This window comes from Somniosus microcephalus, chromosome 17 (genome assembly GCF_052327205.1).
Source record: "Somniosus microcephalus isolate GS21.2 chromosome 17, FLI_Smic_1.0, whole genome shotgun sequence".
NCBI classification, from domain to species: Eukaryota; Metazoa; Chordata; class Chondrichthyes; order Squaliformes; family Somniosidae; genus Somniosus; species Somniosus microcephalus.
Window position 1 is genome coordinate 13,384,715 of NC_141003.1, and position 11,987 is coordinate 13,396,701.

Sequence of the window (11,987 nt, forward strand, 5' to 3'; positions counted from 1 at the left end):
CACTGCCAGAGTTCATCGTCTGTGTGCTGTTGTCTCAGCTCATGCATCTGCTGCTGGTCGATGCAACCCAGTCAAAAAGGGTTTTACCATACCAGCATCACCCACTTGCATGGCATTAAGAAACAGTCTCTTCCTTAACCTGTTGCTCTCTCCCAAGAAAGGCAAACCAGCTTTTTTAAAAAAAATCTTAAATTGCAATTCAGTGCAGCCACACCATGTGCACAACAGCAATTTATATCCTTGTTTGGCAGACTGTGAGGGAGTTAAGAGTTGCACTCCCTGCGCACGCCGAAAAATATCAAAGGGCAGAGAAAGTTGCACCTTTCTGGTTTCTTCATAGCCAGGCTGTACCTCACAGTCACCCAAATCATCACATGATGGAGTTTCAGGGAATCAGAATGTAACAGCACAGAAACAGGTCACACAAAGGGGTAGTGGAAATCTGGAACTCTCCCTCAAAAAGCTGTTGAGGCTAGGTCAATTGAAATGTTCAAAACTGAGAGTGATATATTAACTAAGAGTTAAGGTACAGATCACCCGGGATCTAATTGAATGGCGGAACAGGCTAGAGGGGCTGAATGGCCTGCTCCAGATCCAGGGTTCCACCGAGCCCCCTCAAATCTTTGCCAATGTTTCTCTTCATCAGTCATCGAGTCTACTCGCACGCCCCTGCTCTTTCCCCACTCTTTCTGAGCAACAAATTCACTTTAAAAATAATCGGTGAGCGCTGGTTCAAAACCACTTGGTGCTGGAGAATTTCTATCCTTCCCTTTCAATTCTTTTGTGGTTATATTAAATTTATGCCCCCTCATACAGTCTCGCCAACCAATGGAAACAATCTATCACTATTTACCTTATCAATAACCCTTCAGAATCTTGACGACCTCAATCAGATCACCCTTTAACCTCAATTCTAATTTTTTTTTAAATAGCCAAACTTCTCACAGCTCAATTGGTGACTGTAACCCCTTATTTGTGGGCTTGTGGGGGGGAGTTACGTCCCACACAGTTTATTTATCAATTAAATGTAAATAAGTGTAATCTGATGGATTTTCAATGATGGTGGCCTACTTGGTCAGTACTGCACTCCCTTTTCATCTTATTGGGGTGAAGGAGGCAGTCTGTGGAATCTCGTTCAACTCATCTCGTTATTTTTCTCTACCTCTGCCTCTTTTTGCCAGCTTTCCTTTTCTGTTTCTCTCCATGGACTGTCCAATTCTAACCCTTCTGAGCAGCAATGTGTTGAAGTGCACAACTATCTCAGCTACTGAGATTTGATTTGGGAAATAGCTAAAATCAGTTTATTATATTTTGTGTGTCTGTACACCCTATCTTCCAATAAACACCAAAACAACTATATGTCCAGTCGCGGTAGCTATCGGTGCGGATTCTGTTTGAATGGTGAACTCTGATTAGATTTTGGTAAATGGTAAGCCATGTTTTGGAATCCAGCTTTAGTTTAGCAGCAACACTACGCTTGCATCTCAATGCACTCCCATGATCGAGACCGATACAACAAACATAACAGGAGCAGGAATAGGCCACTTGGCCCCTCGAGCCTGCTCCGCCATTCAATAAGATCATGGCTGATCTTGGTCTCAAAGCCACTTCCCCGCCCACTCCCCATAACCCTTCACTCCCTTATCTTGCAAAAATCTATCTCCACCTTAAATGTATTTAATGACCCAGCCTCCACGGCTCTCTGGGGCAGAGAATTCCACAGATTTACGACCCTCTGAGAGAAGAAATTCCTCCTCATCTCAGTTCTAAAAGGACGAGCCTTTATTCTGAGACTGTGCCCCCGATTTGTAGATTCCCCCACGAGGGGAAACATCCTCTCTGCATCTACCTTGTCGAGCCCCCCCCACCCCCCGGTATCTTATGTTTCAATAAGATCACCTCGCATTCTTCTAAATTCCAATGAGTATCGGCCCAACCTGCTCAACCTTTCCTAAGTCAACCCCTTCATCTCTGGAATTAACCTAGTAAATTGTCTCTGAACTGCCTCCAATGCAAGTATATCCTTCCTTAAATAAGGAGACCAAAACTGTACGCAGTACTCAAGGTGTGGTCTCACCAATACCCTGTACAGTTGTAGCAGGACTTCCCTACTTTTATACTCCAACCCCCTTGAAATAAAGGCCAAACCTAGTCTAAACTCCCAGGCAAATCAGATACAAAATTTGTACGATTCTGGCACAGAGACCTTTATTTCAATCTAATGTGAAAATGCTTTGCAATGAGACAAGACTCCAATTATGAAAATGTTTACATAGGAGTTGCAAAAACTAGTCAAGTGAAACAAAAGTTCCCCATTAAAACCATGGTGCAAGCGAATGCAATGTTTGATTTTGAAATCCAAGCAAATAGATGCGTTTATCTAGAATTGGTACAGAATGGTCACTTCTGAACTATATTTGATCGTATGAAAATACAACATACGTTTGAAGATCACTCAAAATCCCCCTATCTACACTTCTCAGCCTCTCGTCTGACCTTTAAGGCAGGTAAAAGGTCACCAGGTATTACCAGAGGTGATGCAGATGTAAAAATTATATCTGATGTCGGACTTTTTAGTTAGTTGGCTTCCGGTTGAGCAGCGCCTCGCTTTTAAAATTCTCATCCTTGTTTTCAAATCCCTCCATGGCCTCGCCCCTCTCTATCTCTGTAATCTCCTCCAGCCCCACAATCACCCCACCGAGATATCTGCGCTCCTCTAATTCCGGCCTCTTCCGCATCCAATTTTAATCGCTCCACCACTGGCGGTCGTGCCTTCAGCTGCCGAGGCCCTCAGCTCGGGAGTTCCCTCACTAAATCTCTCTGTCTCTCTTTCCTTCTTTAAGACGCTCCTTAAAACCTACCTCTCATCTGCCCTAATATCTCCTTATGTGGCTCAATGTCAAATTTTGTTTGATAACGCTCCTGTGCTATGCCTTGGGACATTTACATTAAATGTGCTATATAAATACAAGTTGTTGTTGTAGTAACAAACATGTAAATTACAGATGCAAAGTTTGTATTTTATACTCCTAAGATCTTACCTGCACTTTCTTTAGTTAGTTCTACAATATCACCCAAAGACAACTACTGCAGTAAAAGCAGAGAATGCTGGAAACACTCAGCAGGTCAGGCAGCATCTGTGGAGAGAGAAACAGAGTTAACGTTTCAGGTCGATGACCCTTCGTCATCTGACAAAGGGTTCTGACGAAAGGTCAGCGAGCTGAAACGTTAACTCTCTTTCTCTCTCCACAGGTGCTGCCTGACCTGCTGAGTGTTTCCAGCATTTGCTGTTTTTATTTCAGATTTCCAGCATCCGCAGTATTTTGCTTCTGACAACTACTGCAGCATGCTGTATCAGAATGACCTTCAGTATGGAGCCTGCTTTACATCCCCCTCTATTAATAATGCATTTGGGGAGTGGTTTTATTCAGTTCGGACTCATTTATTGAGAGCAAAAATCTGTCAGTGCCAACCTTAACCATCAGCATGCTCCATGTGTTTAGTGTATTGTTGACTTTCATATTGAAGGATTAATGCTACTAGTTTAAGATGAAGAGGAATTTACCACCACATCCATGGCCACTATAATTAGCTCAGGATCGCCAAAGAAATAGAATTTCTTTACAATCCGAACAACATTTTTCTTTAAAATGGAGTGACTGTCTCCATATTATCCCAATAACAACTGTGCTAGAATTCTAAATGTTCACAAAGATGTAGCATAGGTGTTGACCCGTTGCACAATGTTGTACTTTTCATTATCCACAACGGTGCTCTTTAATTCATTTTTAAAATTTAGATTTTTGTATTGTATTTCATAATAAAAGTGCCACTGTCAGCACACGGTGAAAAGTACAATCTTTAGCTGCATACTGGAATATACTGTCGTATTTTAAACACATTGTAGGTCTACTCCACTGTAAAACCACAATTCATTTCATAATCTCTCTTTGCAAAATAAGAAACACATTTTATAAAAGCCAATCTGGGAATCGATCACTCATTATTTTTTTTAAAATGCAGACAGTATTTATTTTAATAACTTAAGACCGCGTAAGCTTAAAGCACTAGCAAAAAGTGCAAACATTGCTTGACAATTCTTCATAAAATTCATTTCGCTCAAAACGTAAAATATTCAGTGGTTATCATGTATTATTCCCCTACAAAAATAGCGTATCAGACACGATTCATGATTATTCACAAAATATTTACAGTACACAAAACAAAAGCCACTTTAGGCAATATATATTTCACAATATTTCAGAACGCAGCGCGTCAGGCATACAGCAGCAGTAATGTAACCAGGATGAATAAGAGTGCTGGCTCACATTCAGGAAGGGACGTGTCTCCAGCTGTTACATAACACTTCACAGCATCACCAAACCGGCTGCCTTGGCAACAACTAAAAATAGGTTTAACTGAGGCCACCGTCTCCTCAGTCTGGGTGACAAGGCTCTTGACTGTGACTTTCAATTGTCTGTCAGAATGTGCAGAGGGGATTTGGGATGGGGCAGGGAGTGGGGAAAGAGAGAGAATTAACCGAACCAGTTATTCTCATCTCTGAAGAAGGCCACAAGAGTTAATACATAATTCAGAGCAGGACTTCAGGACTAAGACGGGCAGTCTGCCATGAACTGGCGGGGACCTTTCTACAATCCACATTTATTTTACATTATCTACCCATCCTAGATCTCCCCTCTCCTCAATCTGTGCGCCTGTTCAGCTTGACCATTGGAACGGGGACATACATAACGTGCAACTTGCTTTTTTTGTTTAAATAAACCTTTATTTAGGCTGTCCTTAAAAATATTTAATTGAAGCGGACACCAACCCCGACTCACACTCAAGCTGATAATTCATGGCGTTCTAGAAAGCATGTGATTTTCCAGAACTTTTATGTATGGTCACTCACACAAATATTGGAGGGAGGGAGGGAGGGAAGGAGGGGGCTGTTCTGTAAACCAATTGCCAGAGAATTACTCAGCATAACCAAGGGTTCACATCCTAATTCGAAGAGTATCTTCGGAGGATCTAACTTGACTTGGTCTTTGCCCATCTTCTGAACAAAGGTATAAATGGCGCCCCTTTTCTTCAGCGGCCATTTGGAGGTCAGGAATTTGATGCACCTTCAAAATTCGTGCTCTGGGGGGGGGGCATCTAATTTTTCAACTTGGTCCACAATTTCCTTCCAGCTCCAGGACTCAACACAACAGTAATGTCTGTGCTGCCCAGTTCCCTATTTTAACGGGACTGTGGGGGGCGACTACTTTAGGACGGGTTGCTTGGTGACAGTTCTGGGGCTGGCCTCGATTCTCTCCTCGCTCCGAGGGGTTGCGTTGGCTCAGACCCGGACGAACGGAGCGCCGGCGCTGCGCCCGACGCCAAGGACGGTATCTGGTGGGGCAGCCCATCGGATGCCAGCGCTGAAATGCCGTGCAGCGCCGGAATGCCGGGGTAAAGGACTGGGACGGGAGCTGGGTACCAGCATTTCTCCAGGCTGGCCTTGTCCAGGAGGGGCATGTACGGAGCGGCTGCCGAGGGGGCAATGAAGTAAAAGGGCAGGCAGAAAGGGGGCTGCTGGCCAAGTGTGGGCACCGTGCCAACCCCCATCATCGAGTGAAGAGCGGGGTCATGGCCAGCCTCAGAGTTGGCCATTTGGCCCGCCAGGTCAACTTTGACCCTTTTGGCCGGCGGATCGTCGGGCTCCTGTTTGATTTTAACTGTCCGGCTCTCGTGGCTGGATCCGTCTCCCGGGTTGAACGTCTTCTCGCTTTTCCCCTCGCCCCTCTCCCCGTCGCCGCCATAGCCACTGTCGGTGTCCGTGTCACTCCCATTGTGCTCCGCCGCCTGCGCCCTCCGAATGACCGGCACGCAGTTCTCACGGCCGCGCTCCACCGCTCGGGCACCAGCCGGCCCTTCACCCGGAGCCTGCGCCTCCCAGTCGGGTCGGAGCTGCGTGGAAGCCTGGTGCAAGTGGCCGATCAGCTGGGCACAACGCTGCTCCCTGGGAGTCCAGCTTTCAAACCTGGTCAGGTGCTGCAGCACTTCCCGGGCGCACGCTTGAAATCCAGAGTGGAAAGCATCCAGATCGCACTGCACGGGCGCTTTCAAAGTAAAGTCCCCTTAAAAACAAGGCAAAACAAACACCACCAGTGAAGGAATACAGACTGCACTGTATAACAATTCACAGCCAGCAGATCCTGAGTCCCTGCAACTTTCATTTTAACAACTCTCTGCTTCAACATCACAAAAAGACAGATCTGGTCAGGACGAGGCATTAAACCGAGGTCCCGTCTGGCCCCTCCGGTGGATGTAAAAGATCCCATGACACTAGTTTGAAGAAGAGCAGGGGAGTTCTCCTGGGCCAATATTTATCCCTCAATCAACATCACTAAAAACAGATTATCCGGCCATTATCGCATTGCTGTTTTTGGGAGCTTGCTGTGCACAAACTGGCTGCCGCGTTTCCCACATTCCAACAGTGACTACACTTCAAAAATTACTTCATTGACTGGGAAGCGCTTCGGGACGTCCCGAGGTTGGGAAAGGCGCTGTAAAAACGCAGGTTATGGCAGTTTAAATATTGTACTGTCCACTTACCATTTTGCAAAGTAATTATATTCTGGTGCTGTTGTTCTGTCAAAGTAGTCAAAGCCTTTAAATGTTTCAGCGTTAATTCCAGCACTACCGCTTTCTCCAGGTGCCCAAGTGTCTTGAGAGGTGGGGGATGGAATAATTTTATTTTTGTAAATGATTTCTCCAAATATAATTAAACCCAGTTAAAGCTCCAATATACTACAAAAAAAAATACAACACAAAAATTAACAGTACTGGCATTTCCTAATGGGCAGTTTTACAGTTTCAGTCGGTCCTCGCTGTAAATATCGTTTTTAAATTATGATGCTCCTCACGTGTATCGGTTAAGCCCTGAACTGTATAAAATAGGAAGAGATGGCACAGGGCTACAGATGTTAATTTGATTGCATATTTCGGAAGTTTACATTACTACAGAACAGAAGACAGGCTTCAGTACCTTACCGTCAGTTTTAGATGTTCGGGCAGCAAATCCTTAAGCTGTGAGATACACTCGTTAATCCTGTCACGTCTTTTCTTCTCGATCAGCCTATGTGGTAGTTTATAGGCTTCCTTAAAAAACGTGAAGCGCCGCAGAAATTGCAATTTAAAAAAAAACCCAAAGAAGGTAAAAGTAATGTCGATGTTATCGATTATATTCTCGTTGCATTTCAAAGGTGTACAACCGCCGCATCAGGATCATTAAACGAGGGTTTAAAGTTAAACGTGCAGTGTTAAACAGATTATTGATAGGAGGAAACAGAAGTAATCAGAACTTCGGGGAGCACCAAGAATCTGCATCACACCCTTACAGTTAATAAAACTACTGCAGCCTTACCTTGCTGTCGTCTCGCTTCATTCCCCGTTTTGATTTGCACACGTACATCGAATGGTATTCTACACTATCAATTAAAAATAATAAGTTCAAATATTACTGTAAATCTGCACGGGAATTACAAGCGATCAATGCACACTAGAGGAAAACATGTTATGCAACTGCAACAACTTACCCAATAAAGTCTGCGTTTTCGAATAACTTCCGTTCTGTTAGGCAAGCAGAGGCTTGCGAGAGAGCAATACCGTTCTGCATTGTGTGTGTGTGTGTTCGGGAGACTGGCAAAGTGCAGTGAAGACCAGCCCCCGGGAGTGATGCACAGCCCAGCGCTGGGTGCACAGATTAGACGCTGGCTGTCGCTGGCTGGCCCGGACCCCGGACCCCACCGCTCGCTCTCTGCCTCTCTGTCTGTCTGTCTGCATTCACTGTGCGTCGGTGGGACGGACGTGCGAGCAGTTTTTGTCGCAAAAAGAAGCGCACGCGCAGCGGGGAGCCCAGACCTGCTCCCCAGACTCACGTGCGGCATCCAACACCAACCAATAATAACAACCCAAATTCACCCAAAAAATAAACGGGGAGGGGGGGGGGAAGGAAGAGGAGGAGGTTGGAGAAAGATAGCAACCTTCGCCGCCTTCCCTGGGGAGTAAACCACACTCTGCATCAATAACCCTGGCATTATGCAATTGGTCCTATTCTGTGCCCCGTGTGATTTGTTGCACCGACTCCTGGTGTATCTCAGTCCAGTGCCCCCCCCCTTCCGAGAAATGGTGCAGTCCGAGATACATTTCTAGTGAGGAAGGGTTTCCCCGCAAGTGTGAAACTTTTTGCGAAGTGCATTCGATTACATGCACCAGGAAACTTCCTTACATTAAAACATCATTTGCAAGAATGTTGCATTTAAGTTTATTTTTCATTTATATATATATATATAGCATAAAATTATAGTTAAGAGTTACTAACGAGACACTGGCCTGCCTGTCCTAGGTGCAAAGAGTGTGCACTCTGGATGAGCCTGGGCAGTCTGCTGACTGACTGCTTGCTCTGGGGCGACGTGTCTGCACAGCAAGTAACGGCGACAGGCACCTTCCCTTCAACCGTTCACTCTGCAATCGGCGTTCGCCAGCAAAACACAAGGCTGTCAACGTGATGGAGGGTCTGATACTCTCCCCACCCCCCCCCTCCCCGGCTCTCCTCCCCTCCCCTCCCCACCACACGCACATATAAAACCTCTTTAGCCTCTTTACATAGTTCCTCTTTAGTGACATACGGCTGTAACACGCTATACGTTATCAATGCAACAAAGTATCCCTGAACAGGCGTGTCTGCAGTTTAGCAGTGTCTGCATTCGTTACATTTTATGTCCGCACACATTGAAAGAGACACACTGAAAGCGACATGGGCAATTCAGTTTCAGGGCGGGCAGCTTTCGCTGCTGCGTTTCTGCTCCCGGTCGAGTGTCGATATTCATCACCATGTTTCCAGTACCCTGCACTCACTGTATTTATTTTGTCCCGGAATGTTTTCCGAAGGATATTCCCACATCCACGCCCGATTTGCATAGTTAAATAAACAGGTTTCTGTTTGAAAGGGTGCCCCGTTCAATGCGATGCCCAATAAGCCTCTATTCTCTAATCGTCTCGTAGCCGCCGTAAGGGCGATGGATGCAGTGCTCCTCGGCTACTGTCTGAGCAGGTTTTATTTATATATATAATATATAAATAATATAATAAAACACTAAATAACTAACTGGAATCGCAGTTTGCTGCAGCGTCACCCTGCTGTGCTTAATGACGATAGAATGGCGCCCTCGAGGAGAAAAGTAGATTTAAAAAATGATATAATTTCTAGGTGTCGTCTCTAATACATAAAGGGAGGTTGCCCGTTGAATCAGCTCAGGGCACGACCCCGATCAGATGTTGATTTGAACATGTCACTGACAGTCTGCGGCTGCGGAGTTGCAATGCAACAGTTCGATGGGAATGGTTAAACTGCAGGCACATCCGTTCAGGAATACCTTGTTGTCTTGATAATGTATAGCGTGTTACAGTCATGAGTGGGAGAAACGGATAAAAATAACTAAACCGTTTTGAAGGGGGTGTTGGCTGATAAATGCAACAGCATGTCACTGCAAAATGTATAAACATCAGCGTCCTGAAAACCCTGCAAATTAAAATTATTAGTTTTCAACTGTAAGTAAAGCTTCAAACAGAGCCAGATTCCCCCCAAACTGCAATCTAGTGAAGTTGCTGTGAAGTTTGCTCGGTTCTTCCTCACAGTTGTATTTCTACCACAGTGTTTTCCTTTCCAAATACTTACCTTAATGTGTATAGTTACATATCTAAAGTGTAATATAATGCAAGCAGTCACAGAGATGAGCATTTCAAAATAAATTCAAACACAGTAATGGCTTGATTGGCACCCCATCTATCACCTTAAACATTCACTCCCTCCACCACCGGCGTACCGTGGCTGCAGTGTGTACCATCTACAAGATGCACTGCAGCAACTCGCCAAGGCTTCTTGGACAGCACCTCCCAAACCCACGACCTCTTCCACCTAGAAGGACAAGGGCAGCAGGCGCCTGGGAACACCACCACCTCCAAGTTCCTCTCCAAGTCACACACCATCCTGACTTGGAAATATATCGTCCGTTCCTTCATCGTCGCTGGGTCAAAATCCTGGAACTCCCTCCCTAACAGCACTGTGGGAGTACCTTCACCACACGGACTGCAGCGGTTCAAGAAGGCGGCTCACCACCACCTTCTCGAGGGCAACTAGGGATGGGCAATAAATGCTGGCCTTGCCAGCAACGCCCACATCCCATAAACGAATTTTTAAAAAATTGATGTTCGGTGCCTGTTACCTCAGCTTTTCACCATATTTATCAATAACTTGGATGAAGGAATAGCGAGTTGTGTATCCACGTTTCCAGATGACTCTCAGTCAGGTGACACGGAAAGTTGTGTAGATGGGTGCAGGAAGTTACAAAGGGACATAGACAGACTAAGTGAGTGGGCAAAGCTATGGCAGATGGAGTTTAATTTTAGGGAAGTGTGAGGTCTTCCATTTTAGTTCCGAGAAAGACACCATTTTCTTAATGACGAGAGACTTGGCGCTGTGGAGGAGCAAGTTTATTTGGGTGTCCATCTGTGCAAATCACTAAAGGCACAAAAAGCAACCAAAAAGGCTAAAGGAATGTTGTCCTTTAGGTCAAGGGGGCTGGAATACAAAAGTGAGGAAGTGATGCTTCAGTTGTACAGAGCCTTGGTCAGACCCCATCGGGAGCACTGAGTTCAGTTTTAGCCACTGCACCTCAGGAAGGATATAGCTTGGCCTCAGAGGGAATCCAGCACCGATTCACCAGAATGATACCAGAGCTTAATAGGTTAAATTATGAGAACAGGTTGCATAAACTTGGCTTTAATTCCCTTGAGTTAAGAATTTAAGGGGTGATCTAATCAAAGGTGTTTAAACAGATAAAGAACCAAAATGGAGGACCTCACACTTCCCTAAAATTAAACTCCATCTGCCATAGCTTTGCCCACTCACTTAATCTGTCTATGTCCCTTTGTAACTTCCTGCTCCCATCTACACAACTTTCCGTGTCTCCTGACTGAGAGTCATCTGCAAATGTGGATATACAATTCGCTATTCCTTCATCCGCCTTATTGATAAATATGGTGAAAAGCTGAGGTAACAGATAGGATAGATACAGAGAAACTATTTCCTCTGATTGGGGGAATCCAGAAAAAGAGGGCATAATCTTAAAATTAGAGCCAGGCCATTCAGGAGTGAAGTTAGGAAGCACTTTTTAACACAAAAAGTAGTGGAAATCTGGAACTCTCTCCCCAAAAGGCTGTGAATTCTGGAGCAATTGAAATTTAAGACTGAGATCGATAGATTTTTATTAGGTAGGAGTGTCAAAGGAAATGGAGCAAAGGTGGGTCCATGGATTTGAGGTACAGATCAGCAGAACAGGCTCAAGGGGCTGAACGGCCTCCTCCTGATCCGGTTCAAATCCGGCCTCGGGTGACTGTCTGTGTGGAGTTTGCACATTCTCCCCGTGTTTGCGTGGGTTTCCTCCGGGTGCTCCGGTTTCCTCCCACAGTCCAAAGATGTGCGGGTTAGGTTGATTGGCCCTGATAAAAATTGGCCCTTAGTGTTAGGGGGGATTAAATATGTGGGGTTACGGGGTTACGGGGATAGGGCTTGGGTGGGATGGCTGTCGGTGTAGGGACCGGGTGCTAGGGTTTGGATGATCAGCCATGATCTCGTTGAATGGTGGAGCAGGCTCGAAGGCCCGAATGGCCTATTCCTGATCCTATGTTCTACTTGTTCAGGGAAGCGCCATATCAAGATTGATAATCTATAGGAGCCCCTGTAATGCGGCATGTGTGACCTTGGTGATTTATTTTAAATAGTATCCTTATCACGTTGCCAGTTAATTATTGATGTGGCTTTATGTTTTAACAGCATCATTACTTTTAGTTTTTCTTTGTCTAGAAGACATATTGCACTTTCACATCCAGCATTGTGACTTGCCCGCCAATGTGGAAAGTGTCAGTGAAATCCGAGTGTC

General features: G+C 45.2%; 1 protein-coding gene across 6 annotated transcripts; it reads right to left on the minus strand.

Moving 5' to 3' along the window:
• Positions 1 to 4,003: 4,003 nt before the first annotated feature.
• On the minus strand, positions 4,004 to 8,542 carry bhlhe41 (basic helix-loop-helix family, member e41). Of its 6 annotated transcripts, none has more exons than XM_086009947.1 (5): positions 8,369 to 8,539; positions 7,412 to 7,475; positions 7,039 to 7,146; positions 6,601 to 6,712; positions 4,004 to 6,122 (listed from the first exon to the last, which is right to left on the minus strand). In XM_086009947.1, exons 2-5 carry the CDS (start codon positions 7,457 to 7,459, stop codon positions 5,269 to 5,271), a joined length of 1,122 nt encoding a protein of 373 aa, XP_085866073.1. In that variant the 5' UTR covers positions 7,460 to 7,475; positions 8,369 to 8,539; the 3' UTR covers positions 4,004 to 5,268. The 6 variants fall into 6 exon arrangements, with proteins under 6 accessions (XP_085866073.1, XP_085866071.1, XP_085866072.1 ...); XM_086009945.1 differs by lacking the exon at positions 8,369 to 8,539 and adding an exon at positions 7,584 to 8,335; XM_086009946.1 differs by lacking the exon at positions 8,369 to 8,539 and adding an exon at positions 7,584 to 7,674 and having other exon boundaries at positions 7,412 to 7,470.
• Between the last annotated feature and the right edge of the window lie 3,445 nt (positions 8,543 to 11,987).

Coding starts and splice junctions, on each gene's coding strand:
- bhlhe41 (XM_086009945.1), bottom strand. CDS start 7,663: ATGCAGAACGGTATTGCTCTCTCGCAAGCCTCTGCTTGCCTAACAGAA. Junction 7,476..7,583: donor GAAAACGCAGACTTTATTGG/GTAAGTTGTTGC, acceptor TTTAATTGATAG/TGTAGAATACCATTCGATGT. Junction 6,713..7,038: donor CCGAACATCTAAAACTGACG/GTAAGGTACTGA, acceptor CCACCTCTCAAG/ACACTTGGGCACCTGGAGAA.